Source organism: Odontesthes bonariensis, chromosome 17 (assembly GCF_027942865.1).
Source record: "Odontesthes bonariensis isolate fOdoBon6 chromosome 17, fOdoBon6.hap1, whole genome shotgun sequence".
Classification (NCBI taxonomy): Eukaryota; Metazoa; Chordata; class Actinopteri; order Atheriniformes; family Atherinopsidae; genus Odontesthes; species Odontesthes bonariensis.
The window spans coordinates 16,880,344-16,899,484 of record NC_134522.1 but is presented as its reverse complement, the minus strand read 5'-3'; the positions used below and the strand labels follow the sequence as shown (position 1 = coordinate 16,899,484).

Below are 19,141 nucleotides of genomic sequence, written 5' to 3'. Positions count from 1 at the left end.
TTCAGCCGACGCAGTCCCCTGTAGTGGCTGTTGTTTGGTGTTTTTTTTTTGTTTTTTTGTCATGATCTCTCACTTTAAAAGTCAGATTTCTGGGAAAGAGAGCACCTGCTAAGTGTGGTGAGGGCAGCACTCGTCCTGCTGAGGTTTCCATGCACACACCGAACAAGCCTCAGCCCTTGTCTCAGTGTGGCTGAGCTTGCACTCCCACTGCTGCGACATCAAGAACAAACGCTCAATTATAAAACTGTCAACACCGAACTACTAAATACTGAGCTTTTAATCAAGTAAAAATGGGCTAAACAGCAGCAGCTGATTTGGGCAAACCCAGTTTCTCAAGGCGTCAACATCTTCTCCCAGTTGCATCTTTGTTTATCAGTATGGAACAGTGGCTCCACCTCATCTCATCACCACATCTAAACAGGGGTAATCGCATATTACTTCATATTAGCTCCAATTACTGTATTTTTTCCAGTAAATACATTTGCTTCTAGCACAAAGATTAGAGGATCTCTGGCTCGCAGGCAGCGTGTGAATGAGAACATCCTTCGGGGGGAGACTGGTGGCAGATCAGTTTTGAGCTGTCCAGCTGAAATCAGGTAAGGTGTGATGGTTGTCAGGTGAGCGCCACACTGGGCCCAAGCCTGGGTCTCACTGTGTGATGCTGCTGTGCACTGCATCTGGCCAAAAGACCAATCTGTGAGCCCTGGCTGTCAACATCTGCTCCAGAGACTGTACCATCTGCCCGAGGCCCCGGGGGGAGCGTCTCTCTTCGTCTCAGACCAGCTGCAGAGCCCCAGACGTGGACCCGAGCAGCCTTGCAGAGGCAGAGAACACAGCCAAGACACAGTCAGAGCCACTGAGAGTTGGAACATTTGTCTCACACACTTAGCCATGTTTCACTTGGAAGGCGCAATCTCATCAAGGTTTAGACAAACTGACCCCGTGCGTTATTTATCTTTTAGACCCACAATTTAGTGTCTTTCTTTTATCTCAAAACCCAAGTATCTTTGCACTGATGGTTGGCAGAAAACTCGAGAAAAGATATTCAAAAATTTGCATGTTTAATTAAGAGGAGATTATTACACAAGCGGGTTCAAATGCAAGGACTGGGAAGAAACCTTTGCATAAAATAAACCAACATGACAATTAAAACAAAGCAGCTAAAGGGTGTTTTCAACATTAAGACACCAGAAAAGATTTAGTGGAACGGCTTATCATTGTCCCAAAATATTGCTCATTTAGACATTACAAACTGAGTTAATTTGAAGGTCTTCAAGAGAAGACATACAAAAAAAGATGAGGCCACACAGCTATTGTTAAGACCTTTTATTTCATCAATTTGAAAGAAACAAGTAAAAACAGTGTACAAAGTTTATATTATTTGTTTACTAAAGCTGGTGTCCTCAGTCTCAAGAATACAGGAGGGGCAGGTACAAAAAAGTTGAAATAAAAAATATAAAATGAATTTTCCCTATTTTTAGAAGGTGACAGCAAAGGGGGAATGTGCATAGGAATAGGTAATAACAGACTCAAAAAGTGAACAAAGGTTTGCAAACGATTGAAGAGAAAACAATATAATAAAAACCATTACATTCAATGACGTATTATGCACTTTTGGAAAATGATTATCTGTCATCTTAAAAATACTGAAGTGCTTTTGGAAACTCTGTAAGAAGTTCACCTCCAAAGAGTCTCAGCTTAGCCTCAGCTGTCTTTAAAAGGGAAGAAATCATTCAAACTAGCAAATATTTAATTTGTATCCAAAAGACTTGAATTTATATCATAAAAGAAGGTCATTTAGTCTTTACCAACCACAAAATACAAATAAGGGTCCAAATACAATCATTTTGGGGCAGCAAAGTGCATATCATTGGCAAAGTAAAACTCATTTTAATCCATGCTGGACTCATATAAATAACTCAGAAGCTCGTGAAGGGATACAAAGTCCCCGAAAGTAGCAAATCAAAGATGACAACTTTCCCCCTGAAGCCCAGTTTGTTTGCAAAGTATTCCTAAAGAAGTGTATTATGTTAAAGTGACCTCACTGAGGCTGCAGCATATGCACCGGGTGGAAAACACCCAATAGTGTACTGTACACAGAGGAAAAATCCAGAGAGGAGAAAAGTTTCTGAGGGGTCAGACTGGGGTGACCCAGTCAGAGGGAAACCAGGAGGTGTTTGTAGCACAGCATTCAGATAAAAAGGCATCAGGAACTATAAGCATTTACTTCAGGGGGAGCTGGATAAGCTATTTATTAGCCTGGAAAGGAAACCGTGGGTCTCTCAGTGATGTGCAAACAGTTACAAAAAGAATCCAATGCAGGCCAACTTATGCCTTAAAGTTTACTCGTGCTCTGTTCTTTGCACGTCTGCCATTCCTCACATTAGACTGTATTGCACAATTGATTTATCTGACCCATCATGGTGTGGCATGACAATATAAAAGACTGACTGGTGTCAGTTTTGCATCAGGGTGGCAGGGAAAGTGATAGAAATCCTTTCCAGAAGATGGCATTTCAGTCTTCTGAGAAATAGCCATGTGTTACAACATGTAAGTATGCAGGAAAAATTTGCTTTATTTGAATCGGTACATTCACTTATGAAGCCAAAAATATCTGAATGGTCTTGGGGAAAAACAGATTTATCAGCCACTCAACAAACAACACACCCTCTGCTCACATGGTGTTTTTGGTCCACAGCATGCCTATTTTCTATTTGAAATGGTTGATATTTCATTGTATATGTTAAATATAAACCACCCCTTCGAAAAATGAATCCATTTATAGCAGTTGCCTGATCTGTGCATAACATAACTACATTTCCTCATTAATTATGGTGTATGGATGCCTGCTCAGTATACAACATAACAACCAGGAAATGCAGGGTAGTGTTATCTCTATGGTCAGTCTTCAAAGGCCACACAGAACAAGCACATTTATCTTTGTTTTGTCTTGCACTTCCTCCTTCCTGTAAAACACAACTTTTAGACTGTGACAGTTACAGCCAACGACAGCTTCTACAGACAATGCTGGGAGGACGTGGGCTTTTGAGAATGCAGTCGGGTGGAGAGAGGAGATGGTGGGACTGGAGGAATGTTTGAGAATCGCTTAGGCTGTCCCACTGGCAGAGTAGGAGAACTGGGGGAAGTGGGGTCTCCGCTCGCTGTCAAAAGACTCCATACTGTCATCTGTGGGCGGAGTAAAAAAAGAGGACCCATCAGTTAGTAGATACTATAACAATATATACTGAGGCAACACAAGTCCTTAAAGATTATCCTTGTCCTTGTATACAAGGACCTCTAAAATTTCTGCACATAATCAACTATTGCTGTTACAAATGAACAGTTTTATAGAATTATTCAATATCCTTTTACTTAATATTTAGGATTATTTTACTATCTTAATATTCCATTAATTTTTGATCACTTTAATTTGTCAGATATTTCACCGTTAGAAACAAATGGACATCCCAGTATATCCCTCAGATTAACAGTAAATGAGGCAATGATCAGAACTTCTTTTATTTGATCCACCATGATAATCCTAATAATACTTTTCCTCAAAGACATTCATTCAGAGATTCACACCCCTCCTTTCTGTAAATGTTTGGACAATGTTTAAAGTGTAAATAAAACCAGAATGCAATGATTTGAAAACTGCTCAAAGTTTAAAAGACAACAGTATGAAACGTAGAAGTAACATTTTGTTTTGAGAAAGATGACGATTTCCCACTTTGATGCCAGCAACATGTTCCAAAAGAGTTGGGACAGCATGCAGCATGATTTCCACTCTGCTGGATCAGCTTCCCATCAATGATATATGCACAAGTAAGAACTGAGGATACGTGTTTTTGAACATATTCTAGCTCGACTACAGAATGTGGTTCTCTTTAGATGAAGCAATGGCCACGATTTACAAAACTTAAAATTTTCACCAACAGTTTTCTGTTTGTTTTTTTTCCCCATTTTAGGGCTTTTATACACCAAGAATCAGCAGTGACGGGACACCCTCTGCTGGGTCTGCTTGTGTCGTCAGTATCTGAACAAACAAAACAGCACTTGAATTCACCACAAAAAAAAAAATGCTTCCAACTGCCTGCACAAGAAAATAGATTGCCAGAAGTGAGTGCTATACAATCGTTATGAAATACAGGGAAGTGGAAGACCACATAGATTAAAAAAAAAAAGTAAACAGCAGTGTGCGCTTTGTGTTCTTTGGTTCAGAGCTGATCTCTTGAGTCATGCTTATCAGCCGGTCTTCGGTTTCTTCACTCCACATGGCCACAATGTTGTGAAAGTGTTGCTTGTGTTTGAGAGGTGAAGATGACAAATGAGAAGAAATTGCAAGTGAAATGTTAAGTTAGCTGTCATGGAGTCTGACAATGGCGAAAGGACTAACACACCAAATATACAAGAGAAACAGCCCTTTACCGACACTCCAAGCTGACAACTTGCAGTCGGGCATGTCTGGTGTATAAGGCCGCTAAAATAACCTTAGACCCAAAGAGGCAAACAGTATTTCTAGATATTTTCATACACATTCTTCATACTTTTAACTTGTATGTGTGGCTGTTCTGAAGAACTAATGTTTCTAATGCAGTGTTGTCTGGATTATCTAAATCTTTAATAATGTAAAATGGATTATTAGTTTAAAAAAACCCTGTAACTACTGAAATCTTGGAATACTTAAACAATTTGCAGTTTTATGTTGAGAAACATTGTTAAACCATTTTCCAAGCAGTTCTGTGTTCAGACCGTCCCAATGTGTCTGAACAGTCTGTTGCCGTTACTGAATAAATTTAAAAAAAAAAAAAAGACACATTTGACACGTTTTCTTTGTTGTATGCATTGGGATTGTGATTCAATTTACATTTTTACATTACTTTACATAGTCATTAATTTTGTGAGGTCCAGCACTCTGCTGTAATGGCTCTCCAGTAGAGGGCACACTACTCTCAAGGGAGCTGGGTAATGCCCTCCCTCACATTTATGAGCTCCACACCACTAGTTCAAGCCTCAGTCCATAAATTCAATATAATTTCTCTACAGAGGCAAACACTGAGGGTAGACTTTGTGCTGGATTGAATTTGTTCAGTGTAGTTTCTCATTTGAGCTTGTTCATTTAGATTTCAGCATAAAATGAGACTTTTGAGGAAACCGTGACAATCGTTTCAGAGATTTTACATGGAAAAGAAGACGAGACCCTGAATTTTTCAAAAACCTTTTCTAAGAACAGTAATTGGGATCTCTTGAAGGTTAAAAGGTCAGCTTTCATCTTAAAAGAAGTTAAAGGGGAAGTTTGGTGGCAGTTCTTCTTCACACAGCCCTCGGTGACCAGAAGAAAACGCAACATCGCAATGATGCACAATAAGAAACCGTCTGATCATTTGATGTTGACTTACACCACACACACACAAAGTCATCAAGTATATGGAAGTGTTTAAGTATGGGTCTGATGCTACCTTGTCCGGGTGGCGTAATAGTGATGATTTGTCCTGTGAACTCCTCGTCAAAATATCTTGTGTCAGTCTCCGAGGTAACTTGGGGCTTGAAAGGCGGGACCAGCTGTTAGAGAGGAGAGGAGACGCAATTATATCAGCACATCACAGCAATGAGTCAGTGCAGTAACAGTTGCCAGTCTGCTGACAATTGACATAGTTTCTAGATGTTACTACTTCAAGTCACGTGACCTCACTGATCCCTGGGGGAATGACGACTATCCAAGTTTGTAGTCTTTATGATGAAAACAATCAAAATAAGACAATGAAAATTAAATATTACAGGAACATTTTAGAAACACACCTTTTTCTCATACACATCTTGCCATTCAATCCCAGCAAAGAACTTGTGCTGCATGATTTCCTTGGCATCATCAGGCCCTCCGCCTAACCTAGAAACGCAAGCACAAAAGATTTACAGCATGTAAATAGGAGCCATTGTCCAGCGTCACTACGGCTGAGAAGGCAGCAGAAGTTCTCACCTCTGCATCGGGTCTTTCTTCAGAAGGCCTGAGAGCAGTGAGCGGGCCTCAGGGCCGAGAGTCCGAGGAAAGCGGATGTCTTCCATCAGGATGAGCTCAAACAGCTTCTCGTGGTCCTGGTTGTAGAAAGGCAGTCTGCCGCACATCATCTCGTACATCACCACCCCGAGACCCCACCAGTCCACAGCACGACCATAGTCATTGTCTTCTAGGACCTGAGGGACGGGGAGGAGCGGGTCAAAGGTTTTTAATGCTGCTGCTGGTATGCTCTTGGGCCATTTCAACTTAATGATGAGTGTGTGTGCGCTTGATATTTTATGATATCTTGCTCATATTTGTGAAATGAGCTACTAAAGGGGAAAAACAAACAACAACAAAAAACAGTAAAACCTGTCTCTACACACTTGCAGCGCCAGTTTATGGTTCGACCAATAAGGCTGTGTTCGGACATTACAACCGACCCCCAACAAAATCACCAGCTTTCCCCTTTGGTCTGGGCTTTTGAGCCAGCTCCAGCCAACACTGACTCACATCTCACATTAGGAACAAGGATAGAGTTTCTCCCTGGAGCCTTGCATATTTTATCACCACAGGGCCTTCTACAGATACGCAAACACACATACAATCAACAAACAGCAGAGGTGTGGGTCACCTGAATAAGCAAAAAACAGACCAGGGTCTTACAAACAAACTAACTCAATTAACACAGCCAGTCACAGAAATGGAGAAATTTGTGTTATTCTTTCCTTAAGATGAATTTTATTGACAGTTCTTAATGAGACAAACTCCTCCATTGTTGTGCTTAGCCAACAGTGCAACCTGTTGCATGACTAATGTGCTGCTGAGCTGAGATATTCCAAGGTCTCTGGGGACATGTACTGGATTCTACCTCTCCAGTCGGATGTTGAAGGTGAAATCAAGACAAGGAGAACAGTCTGTTCTCTTAAACCTTCCGCAGCGTGATGCTAGATAATTCCGACCTAAGAATAGAAACCTAGGTAAAAAGATGAGGGTGGGTTAATAGAATTAGATATGGACACAAAAGTGCTCTGGCTATGAGAGGGAGATGGAGGAGGTGTCCGTAAAAGGAAGAAATCTGGTGTGTGTGTGTGTGTGTACGTGCACATGCACCGTGCGCGTGTCTGCAGGCACTCAGCCTGGTACTGTGGTGCTGACCATTGAGGAGGACTGGGAGGGCAGGGGAAGTAACGTGAAGCTGGTGCAGGGCTAGGATTACTGGGCCGTCTCTATTTCCAGCGCTGCTGTCGTGTGATTCACACCGTGCGACAGCTGGGCCCGCAGCTGCCCCATATATGTAGAAGAGCACCACAGCTGTGAAGCTGCCAGGAGCGCAGGAGCCAAGCTCATCCCTCATATACGTAACCAGGACTGCTTGCCTCCTTGGGCCCCAGCTCCAAACTAATACTGTTACACTCCCCCAAAGGAGCAGAGATGGGGGAGGAGAGAGGGAGATGGGTGAGGATAAAAGGAACACTTGCTGCTGCTGCTGCTTCGAAGCTCTGCTCTCTACACTGCACTTTTTCTGCTCACAAAAGGTCTGCACTGACAGCCATTAATCTTTCAAGCTGGTGAATCCAGATCGTTGTCAGTGGCTGGAATAAACACATCTGCATTTTTCTATGTAGATGTTCCCCAAAAGTCACTTCCCTCAACCAACAATGGTTTTCATCCTGCAAGTGCTTGATAAAAGTGACTCAGCAAATTTGTCCAACTCATAACTAACTGGTCAGGCTGTTGCAGGTTGGGTCTGTCCTGCCTCTACCTCTCTTTCTATCTGCAGATCTGAGTGGAATATTCCCAAACGTTACAGCATTCCTGTGCAGCACACACAACAAGGTCATTGTTTACTGCAGAACAACCTGTAACACTGCCTGGCCCGGACTCCATAGAGACGCTAGTCAGCGACCCTGTTGCCGTGGTAACACCCCCTTGATGTCTCCCCGCGCCCCGCTGCCGAGGTGAGAGCTGTCATAAGCTGTGCTCCTCTGCGCAGGAGCGGAGTGGGCAAGGAGGAGCTTGGGATGGACAGGTGGAGTGCTCTGAGGAATTTTTCCATTTTTTTTTCTTTTCTGTTTGTCCAGGTTAGAAGCCAATATTGCCTGCGCGCTGCTGACGATCAGAGGGAATTCTGTCTGATTGTTACAAAGGACAGATAAGCGACACTTGGAAACAGCCTGAAGCACTGTGGGATAGCGTGCTCACAGCAGCTTTGAGTCTGCCCAGGTCAGGTGAGGCATCCCGGGCAGCAGTGGGGACTGTGGCTCCCCTGGTGCCACACAACAGCTGTATGTGGCCATGCCCCCCCACCCCCACCCCTCCACTTCTAGGGGCGGGAGCTCATGCTTCCTGAAGTGCTGCCAGCCAATTACCGCTTCCTCCTCCCCCAACCAGAAAATTCCAAATGCAGTCTAAAAACAACGATACGGCAACTGTATAAACATGGACACCCTTCTCCCGGAAAGCATTTTTACGACAACAGGCAAGGGAACCCACAAACAACCATGCACTGCAAACACTTACAATGATATATATCGGATTACACAGCCCACTCCAACACTTGTCATACCTGCACGCAACAGGGAGCAGCCACACCCCTCCCCTTACAGCAAATATGAGAGCAGGCTGCCCTGCCCTGGGCACACTGCGCACTCATTAACTCAACTTCAGCTGGAGATTAGAAAAGCATTTCGAGACAGCTGCTCTTTCCTTCAAATGCTTCCCATCTCTGATGTCCAGCAACACAAGCAGCTGTTTTGTTTGGGATTTACAGATGTCACGTGTGTCAGGAGCAGCATTCGTAATCGGGGTCCAAACGTTGTGTTTTTGTTACTTTAAGAGTAGTTACTGAATGCAGATTCTTTGACAGGGCACAAGGAGGTCACTGATTTGATTATGTAGCTAACGTAGCTTAGCACCAGGAGATTTTGAATCGATGCGTTGACAAAGCCTTCACAACCACTGTAAAAAGCCATTAGACAACATTGTGTGTGTTTAACTTTTCATTCAATTTGTCATGTCTGTGCTCATCTTTAGAAATTTGGGTTTGCTGCTAGAAATACTAATACCATTTCTGATAGAGGAAACACTGCTTTTTTTTTTACCTCGGGTGCAAGGTACTCTGGCGTTCCACAGAAAGTTTTCATGGTGGCGCCATCTTTGATCCCCTCCTTACAAAGGCCAAAATCTGTGATCTTTATGTGTCCATCTTTGTCCAGCATGAGGTTTTCCAGCTGAGTAGCACACAAACAGAAAGAGCACATATATTAGCATCACAACAAAATTACCGTTTTCATTAAAGAAACACTTGAAAGATAAATTCTTAACCCATTCAAGCCTTGGGCTTCGTCTTAAAAAGCCTTCTGAAATCCGCGTTTTCTGGAGAATTTAAAGCTGCCCACTAAGTTTATGTTGATCACTCCAGATGTTGAAGCACTTCAGGCTTGAACAGTAAAAATCCCTTAAGTCACATCAGGTCATTACAAATTAATTTGTAAATGCACTACTAAAAGATAAACATGCAAATACATCAGTATTTTTATAGATGTTGTGGAAAAACAAGATGTAAATCAGTGCCTGTAACCCAATTAATAAAATATAAAGGTTTATGACATTCAATGTCACTTCAAATATAAGCTAAGAGTTTATCTTTTAATGCATATATTGGTCTAAATGTGCAAAAAGGTCCTTTATCTGTAATAAACCACTAATATTGGCACTTTTGCAAACAGTCAATACATTAGCTCTTATTTTCCTTTATCATTTAGGTTTTGTGGTTGTATGTGACGGTGAGTAAAGTAAAATACAATAAGGATATGGTATCATTAAGAAAGGTTGCCCATCATCCTTTAATGAAATCTCTCTTTTATAACACTGGGAAAAAAAAAAAAAAAAAACGTTTTCCTCAGTTGCACTCAAAAGGAAAATGTGCCTACACACAAATGAAAATGTATTTGGTGACAACATGTACAGATACAATGACCTACAGGCAAAAGGGATGTGCATTAAGCGGTGTCATGACTCGAGGTTGCATGTCCTCCCTTTCCTCACTGTCCCTCTCTCTCGGTTAAAGTCACCTGGCAGCTGTAGCTCACACGTGGCCAGCAGCGCCCGGCCAGAGTCAGCACATCCTCCAATCCTGCTACCCTGGCAATTTCAGGAGAACCCTAGCAGGCTGGGAGCCTGCCTCGTAAACCCGAGGGAATGAGGGAGGGAGGGAGGCAGGCAGAGCGTGCTGTGCTGACCTGGCTGGTATAGTTTTATCAGCTGGAAGTAGTATGGATACAGATGCCCACTGCAGCAATGATAACCCTCCTAAACCCAAACAAGCCCCATCACTCAGCAGCATCCAAGACTGATGTCATCTTTACAGAATTAGTGTTCAGTTTATCTTTGGAGCTGAAGGAGAGGCAGCTGAAACCTTGAAACGTCTTCACTGTGGAACGACAGGCATTTTTCTCTCCGTTAACAAAAAAAACGCTTTAGTGAAGTGCCAACTTATAAAATGACGTCAACTATGAACTAAGTGGACAGATATTACCGCATGAGAACCCCATGCACGCTATAACTGGAGGTGGGTGCAACCCGTTCAAAAAGGCACTGGTGGTTATTTCTGTCTCGCCGCAGCAATGTATGGACCAGGCTTGCCTCCAGCTGCAGTGAGGGCTGGAGGCTGATCTCGGGGAGGCAGATCAATAAGCCTGGCCGCCACCACTGCTTTGGATGGAGATAAACCCTATTTATATCCAGGCAGGGGAGGAAGGAACGAAGCGAAGGGAGAAAAAGAAGAAAGAGTGACCAGGATGGGAAAAGGTGAATATGCATTTCACGCCCTACCTTTAGATCTCGATAAACCACGTTTCTCTCAGCATGCAGGTAGTCCAGCGCTGACACGATCTCTGCACCGTAGAACCGAGCCCGCTCCTCTGAGAATACCCGGTCTCTTGACAGATGGAAGAAAAGCTGAGGCGGAGACAGGGGAGATCGACAACAAAGAAGTCAAAGACAAATGAGAGAAGTTGATCAGGCCAGGAGAAATGAGAAACTTTTTAAGGATAAAAAGTATTGCGTTGCTGATTTACAGATATCTACCGGAGGACATTTGCTGATCATTATAATGTTTTACCTCGCCGCCATTCGCGTACTCCATGACAAAGCACAAGCGATCATATGTCTGGAAGGAGTATTTCAGTCCCTGCAGACAAAAAACAAACAAAAAAAAGCAATGCTTAAAGCAGAACTCTGTGTTTCCAGCTAGGTCAAGAGGAAGCGAACCTTTAAATAGCTGGTGGTAACATGAGTTACCACATAACAATGTTGCACCTGTAGCTGCATTGTCAAACAAACATCTAAAGAGAAGGGAACTGCAGAAAAAAATAGAGCATATAGTATCCTGTGTGTTGAGATTTTTTTTTTTTTACAACTGTGTGACCAGTATTGTACCATTCATTTCACTAAGCACATTGCACCATGTGTTTCTTCCACCTGCCATTTGGACCAAAGTCTTTGGAGGAGGTTTTCATGACAACCCACCTCAGATCCACAGTAAAAAGAATGGCTGCTGTTGCTATAAAAAGGCCCCACTCAGCTGCAGTCTTTGAAAGAAACAAACCCTAAAACATTCCTGGTCAAACTGCCCGCTTTTTCTGAATGCATGCTGCTGGGTTAAACTGAAGAGGTTCCTGAGGATCTCTATGGCTTAAAATAAGGTTTGGTTTAGGTACGGAAGGGGTCCTTACGGTCAAGAACGGATGCTTTGAATTCTGGAGGACTCTGTTCTCTGTGAGCGTGTGCGCCACTTCATCCTGGAAAAAGAAAAAAAAAAAAAAACACACACACAAAGGGTATTTGTGCAACTCTTACAATAGCTAAGTATTTAGGTATCAGTCATTGCTCCACTGCCCTCCTAAACCCCAGTTTGTTTTCACCCCTTTACTTGATCATTGGCAACCACTCACTTTTGCTACGATCACCTCCTTCTTTAGGATCTTCATGGCATAGTAGCGTCCAGTGGCCTTCTCCTTTACCAGAATAACTTTGCCAAAAGTGCCTTTTCCCAGGAGTTTGAGGTATTCAAAGTCGTGCATAGTCTAGGAGGCCAGAGCAGAGAAAGTGGGATCTGGTTACAAACAGGAGCATTAACAAACTCAAGCTCTAACTAGCTGAGACACACAATCCCACAGACAACACTCAAACATTTTAGGCACCAAGCAATTTCCACTCCTCTAAGGCCTCTTTGGCCTATATGTGGTTGTGTCTCAGTTAACCTCTGACCCAGACTCAGAGGAGAATGTTGAAAATGGTTGTGTGGGGGACATCCAATCCTGTGGCCTTGGACCTTTATGTCATGACATATGCGGGGGGTTGTGGACATGCTATCTGGTGCTAAGCCACCCACGACTGATGTTTGGGAAAGAAGGCGGGAGAGGGGACATTGAAAATGTGAGGATCGAGAGATCACACTTTTAAGGCGAGAAAGAGGGAGATTTTTTGGGGTATAATGGACAAAACATGCATAACTGAGTGTAAATGTGTCAGTACCACTTTGTGTCTGGGTTTGGTAAGGTAAACCTCCATGTCCATGGGGTCTGGAGAGGAGTCCATCATCTCCTCCTCTTGTTTCTGGAGACCTTCAGCCACTGTCTGGATGGCTTTGGTCCATTCTTCCCTGAAGGAGACAGAGGCAGCAAAGAGATTACATCAGCCCATTTGCAATCATGCAAGTCCAGCAACCCAATCATGTAATTGTCTTCTTATCAACAGGAAGGCAATTTTAAGTGCGAGCTCTGCCAATAGCCAGTGGACATTGTGCAAGTGTGTAACAATGATTAAATGTCAGCATTTGTGTTTGCTTTTACGTGTTCAAGATAACAAAACTCTTAAAAGTGCTCGATTCTTTTCCAGGGAGAAAAGCTCGTTTTTTTTTCATGTAAATGGTTTGTGTTGATTTGTGCTCTGTGAACAGAGAGGCGTGTGTGACTCTTTCTTGCCTCTCCTCGGGGGTCTCCACGTGGAAGGTGCGCTCGATGACAGTGGTCCACTGCAGGCAGCGGATGATAAATGTGTTGGGCTTGGGCCGCTCCGTCTTCATCAGCTGGCACTCTGACCACAGCCAGGGAGAGTGGGGAGGGAGATGGAAGAGAAGGGCCAGTGTGTAGGGGAGCAGAGAGGAGAGACAGACCCACAGTTATAGCCATTTATCTTTATCGCCACCCTAACAGACACTGTTGGCCAATTTGGAGAATAACAGGTGCACTTTGGTAGGAGAAAACAACTCTGATTCTTGATTTGTAGGCCCCTTTAAAATATCATATTTAGTAAAGTAGCAGAAGGTTTTGATATCAGTTTTGAATCCGTTTTGCAATACAAATTTTAATTAAGTCTGTCTTGCACTTTTAGCGTTTGAATTATGTTTTTCCTGATTACACTAAAATTTTTCAGCTTGTTCTCATTTGTAATGTTTTATTTCTTTAAAATCTCATAAAATAGTGAGAACCTTGGACCTCACTCCAAATGCCCAGAATCGAAATAAATCAAAATTTTGTGATAATAAACATCAGAATTCATTAATACACTCGTTATCATTTTTATTATTTTATTCCATTTTCTTCACTTTTCATACTTTTGAAGCAAATAATTATCTTGTAAGCAGTTCACGAAAATAATAACTCACAACACTCTCATAGCTGAATTTATAAAGCAGAAATTTCCATCTGCACCTCCTTCTTAACATCTGTTCCCAAATGAAACATGTCAGCAAATATGTCAGGATGAGACACAAAAATGGCCTCTGTCTGATAGATGGAGAACTCGGAGTGGACCACCACTGAGATCCAACATGGCTCCACCAGGGTGGGTATGTAATCCAGCTGCAGCCGCCCCGTCAGCAACGACACACCATGTGTCCCCTGTGATGGGGTCGCAGTGGTGACAAAAACCAAAGCTACTGCTGATGGAGACAAGAGCCTCAGAGCGGAGCCCAGATAAATACTTGAAATCAGCCAGTTAATGGCCACGATAACTCAAGAGCGTCGGGGAGGAAGCATTTTGTTAAACAAACAGTATGCTGTCTAATTGCTGTGTTCAGTCATCTGCACAGCTTATCGCAGCAACTTTTTCTGATGTGAAGACGGCGTGAGCTGGGCTGCTCGGGGTATTTTTGTCGTCATTTTCTTTCACGCTGTTAAAACTGAGAGATTGCGTAGAGCACACACAGAGGAGGATAACATCCAATGTATGAGGGACTGGAGAAAGACTTCTTACAGAATTAGTTTGTTTGAGTTGGAAAATACTGAAAGAAATGTCATACTTTTCAAGACTGCATAGGGAACCTGACACAAGAGACTAAACCCCACATCAATCTCTCACCTCATGAGCACCTGGACATGCTTTGTAGACTGGCCTAAACTGCTGCTGATAAAACTTCAGATAAGATACATGCGAAGCGAAAACTATCTATTTATGACGACAATGCGAGTGAAAACAAGAACAGCTGCAAACTAGTGGGTAAGACAAGCTGCCAAGAAATGGAGAGGAAAAAAAATGTGGTGGTTTCTCTGAAGCAGATACTCACGTGCAACAGAAAAGTTATTTAAGGGGGTTTCCAGCTGGTCAACATCTTGTGGTCGCTCTTTGTAACCAATGAATGTACCATCACTTTTCAGGAGAAAATACCTTGGCCTCCAGGTCTTGATGTATTCTCCTGATAAGAGAAAGATATTGAGAAGGTTTGTTAGGTTAAAGGACAACAGATAAGAACACAAAACAGCCTGCGACATAGTGATGAAGATTTTACGGGATTTCTGCCCATTAAGTGAGAAACTTGTGCTTTTATGTTCTCACAATGCTGACCAATTGTGGTTTTGTGATTAATGACAATAGTTATTGTCATTTTATCTATTCATTTTAAATCCCAGACAGGGCAGCTTTTTTTTTCTAATTACTATGCTGCTCACCAGTGCTGCCTAAAAATGACCATCTTGTCACCGTCTTTTTTTTTTTTTTTTTTTTTTAAATGGTGTAGGTCAGCTGCAGGACAAATGCTGTTTTAAGCAGAAGTCGGGGCTCTTTCCTCCCACAATGCAAGTCCCATTTTTAGGCACTCATTTGCAATTTAGATATGCAGGAATCGTTCAAGCTAAATTAAAAGCCTCGTCTATCCATTTTCCTTGAACTGGTAAGTTGAAATTTAAGATCAAAGCTGACAAATGTTACCAAGAAGGGGAAAAAGAAAAGAATAAAAATAGAGAGAAAGCCAATTTATGGTTAAGATTTCGTGTACTCAAAACCTTGTGCCTATATTTTTCATACCCTCTGATTTCCTTCAGCTTTTGGTTGCAGCTGCTTCTGAGTGAAGTTACATTACTTGAAGCAGTTTAGCAAATTCGGTACCACTCACTTTGAACCTATAAAAGGCTTTATGGAGCCTTTTAACAAAAAAAAAAAAAAAAAAAAAATTAAATAAGTACTCCTTATGCAAAAATACTCAAGTGTACAAATGGCGAAGTCCCCCTTTAAAATTTCCAATCAATCTTTTAACTCCGGGATTATGTCTGCCAAAGCCTCAGTTCGATTTCAAATAAAATCTCCCACAATAGCAGCCATAACCTCAAGCCATCCATGTCCATCCCATTCACTTAGACACACTTGCATCACACAAATTAATCTCTCCGAAGGCAGACAAAACTCAATTTATTCCGGTGATGCTTCAGGAAACGTTGCGCCAGATGTTGCGCAGACGGAAAAAAAAGACAACAGCTTACATACCATAACAAGGCAGTGGCACACGGCGGTGTGGAACTTGAATATTTATACTGGAAAACTGTAATTTATTTTTAATTACGGAGCCGCATATCAACCCCCTGCAGAGCAGCACCAAGCTGTCCTTAATTGCCCCATTTCCTCCAACACTGAACTATGGGGTGTTTGTGAGAGGTTGTGTGTGCATGGTGATATAGATCCGTCAATATGAGCTTCTGTTACCCTCTCTCAAACGCACTTCTGATTGATGAAACGGATAACAGATCAGACAGTACAGAGCATTCAGCAGCTAGTCGTGCCACCTCAGTTTAGTACACGTTCATATAAAGCATTTAGAGAAATAACACGTGCTGAACGTCACTTTTTAAGTTAGTTGTTTTTGACACCTCGAGAGTTCCAACTTCTTCTTCCTGCTTCGTTTCTAGACGTTTTTTATTAAGCACCGACATCCTACTTACGGCTTTCCTGATCAAACTAAAAAGGGGCAGAAGGAGAAGTACTTTTTTTTTTTTTTTAAAAAAAAGCAACACCAGTCTGACAAAGTTCACTTCAACAAGATGAAGTCTTGTAAAATATAATATTTGTGAATCATCTTCTGTAAGATCACAAAGCCATTAAACCCAAAGCAGACAAGCAAATATAACAAACACCTGATTTACTATGACCAATGAGATGATGGAACATTCGCCACAAATGAAGAAAGATCTCATCCCCAACTCAAAATATATTGTTTTTTTTGATTAATCAGCAGATGTACAGTATATCTAGTTTTCTGCAAAGTATTTGTTTTGACACAAAATATAGTTAATCTAAAAACTAACAGCACTTTCTATGTGGGCAGATTGCTTCTCTCATTACCTTTCAACACAGACAGCTGTATTAGACGCGTTGCCCTAATTGGAAAACAAATGGGCAGAATTCCATTCGATGGATTTCCCTTGCGCCCATTTCAGTTACACAATTGCAATGGTGAGTCATTTGCCCGTTTAAAACTACAAGCCTTCCATAACAGCTTCAATACTGGTCACCTGCAAGTGTGCTGGGCTCCAAAGAATCCACATGTGTAGGATTATTTATCATAAGCCTTCAAGACCTCTCGACTACCTTAGTACAAGAACAATGGTGCTTGGAGACATGGCTCGCGTGAAATCTAAATACTCTAAAGAATTTAAGAGTACACATACAGCTGGGAGTTAAATCAAGAGCCTGTTCAACAAATATAAGATGCCTGAGTCTACAGCCAGAAAGTCTCCTGAGCCCTTCGTACTGAGCCTTGTTTTCCTCAGCAGGGCCCCAGCTGGTGCCTCGCTCTGTGGTCAGGTTTTGGCTGACCCATATTCCCCTGCTGTGGTCTGTGCCAGCTAACATTGAGGACAGTATGTGCACAATGTAGAGACAGCATAATGAGCCCCCATACCTGACACCATGACACAAGAGGAAGGCTCAACATCCATCTCGACAGCAACAGATAACAGTAAACTTTCAGTTGGGAAGTTTTTACTTTGGAATGAAGCAAATCAATTCCAGACTGTGTAACACTCTTACGTACATTATAACACCGAGATCCTGACGGGCAGGGACAGGTGTTTGTCTAAGGGCTCTGTGTGCTTGTGTGTAAATACATTTGTGTTTATACACTGCCTTGTAGGCAGTAAAAGGCATGTGTGTGTAACAGATTACATCAACATTCAGTTTGGAAGGTTGAGAGCTTTTCCTGCCAGCACCACTGACGCATATCACCCACCAGAGAAGCTGCTTGGGTGGTAATATGTGACGCAGCAGCTCAAGGCTTGGCATGTACTGCATTTGGAGACATTCTGCCACACTGAGGTGGCCTTGGTCACATGGATGTTGGGGAGATGATAATGCCAGGCCAGCATTCTCAGTCGCTTGAGTCTTCCAAGAATTGTCACTATGCTGAATTGGGATATCAAGAGAGACAAGTGTGTATGGTCAGTGGGGAGAGGCCACACAAAGCACATGAAAAGGTAAACAAGCTTATGAACGAATGTGACACCTCTCTAAGATTAGTAATATAGCAACTATCATACCGCAACTACGTAAACTCAGAGGTAGTTGTAAAAAGGGGGATGTCTTTTTATCTGATTACACCCACCTTTAGATATGGTGGGTCTGTCAAAGAGGAAAATTAATCAACTCCCCATCTGCATTGCACATCCTTAACTAGCGCACACTCCCTCTAGACAGGAGGACACAGCAACTTCCTCGTCTATGACCACAAACCTGGTCACATGACAAGAGTGGAAGCAGCTATATCCGGTTGTCTGCAGTGCAACCCATCCACAAAGTCTGTGTTGAGAGCATAAACAACAAAGATGACCCTTGTCAGCTCCCCATTTACACTCATTTCCCCTTCTACTTTTATTCAGCTGTACTTTCCACACAGTGGCTTTTCTTAAGAGCTGACATGATGAGAAAGTGAAACTGACAGCTGGGCTTTTTGCATCTTCTACTGTTCAAATAAACAAAGTCGGGGGGGAAAGATTGTGGTCAGAGATTTATACTCTAACCATGTACAACAAGTGAAAACTAACGCAAAAGTGTTGCATAAGAAGCAACAGTTCAATCATTTTTGGAGGAAGTAGTCTGTGATTCTGGTAAAATGACTTGGATTTAAGGTCATTCTGTTACTTAGCCAAGCCTTATTTACTGAAATGAAGGGGTCAAAATGCCAAACTTCAAACAGCCCCCTTAAAATTAGCACATAATTAAACCAACAGCAGTCTAAATTAAACAAACTGATGACTACCCTCACAAACTTCTATTCACATTAGTAATGATGTATATGTTACACTTCCACTGACAAATGTGTGTAAATTGCTATGGTACTTTACTTACAGACCTATTCTTAAGATTTAAGACCACTTGAATTCAGTGCTTTGCAGGGTAGACCCCAAATATATCCTGCATACTGCGAGAGACACGGTGCAGACAGCTGACAAAGGACAATGGGCCACATAACAACACAGGAGAGCCTTAAGCTTTTAAGTCAGTTCATCATCACAGTGTTCCAGTAAACTAAACCTCTTTTGATGTCAACATGTTCTGCAAAACAGGAAAGTGGCCAACAGACAGACTGACCACAACCTAGATAAGACAAAAACCTGCAGAGTGTCACACATAAACAAGGAAATCCACTACGCTGTCTGCGTTGCGGAATTAAAGCTTTTCTAATAAAACTGTGACAGCAGACATGTGGCTCAACTCAACTAAATGAGGGGAAGGATGGAAGTACAATAAGACTGATTTGACACAAGATGAGCGATGAGAGAACTGGAGGGGATGAGAAAGCTACGCAGTGTGCAAAGAGTTGTGCTGAATGGAGTGGTAGTGAGACAGATCACTACATATGTTCCCCACATATGT

The 19,141-nt window shown here is 42.3% G+C and overlaps 1 protein-coding gene across 2 annotated transcripts in view; it reads right to left on the bottom strand.

The window, feature by feature from the left end:
* Positions 1 to 1,313: 1,313 nt before the first annotated feature.
* akt1 (v-akt murine thymoma viral oncogene homolog 1) overlaps positions 1,314 to 19,141 on the bottom strand; it is a 31,799-nt gene continuing 13,971 nt past the window's right edge. For both annotated transcript variants that reach the window (XM_075448934.1, XM_075448933.1), the window contains exons 3-14: positions 14,568 to 14,696; positions 12,985 to 13,096; positions 12,536 to 12,662; positions 11,953 to 12,084; positions 11,734 to 11,799; positions 11,121 to 11,189; positions 10,832 to 10,957; positions 9,100 to 9,228; positions 5,978 to 6,192; positions 5,800 to 5,887; positions 5,460 to 5,562; positions 1,314 to 3,186 (exon numbers count right to left, since the gene is read on the bottom strand). In XM_075448934.1, the coding sequence (XP_075305049.1) occupies positions 3,107 to 3,186; positions 5,460 to 5,562; positions 5,800 to 5,887; positions 5,978 to 6,192; positions 9,100 to 9,228; positions 10,832 to 10,957; positions 11,121 to 11,189; positions 11,734 to 11,799; positions 11,953 to 12,084; positions 12,536 to 12,662; positions 12,985 to 13,096; positions 14,568 to 14,696 (1,376 nt within the window). In that variant the 3' untranslated portion in view covers positions 1,314 to 3,106. The remainder of the gene's footprint in view (positions 3,187 to 5,459; positions 5,563 to 5,799; positions 5,888 to 5,977; positions 6,193 to 9,099; positions 9,229 to 10,831; positions 10,958 to 11,120; positions 11,190 to 11,733; positions 11,800 to 11,952; positions 12,085 to 12,535; positions 12,663 to 12,984; positions 13,097 to 14,567; positions 14,697 to 19,141) is intronic.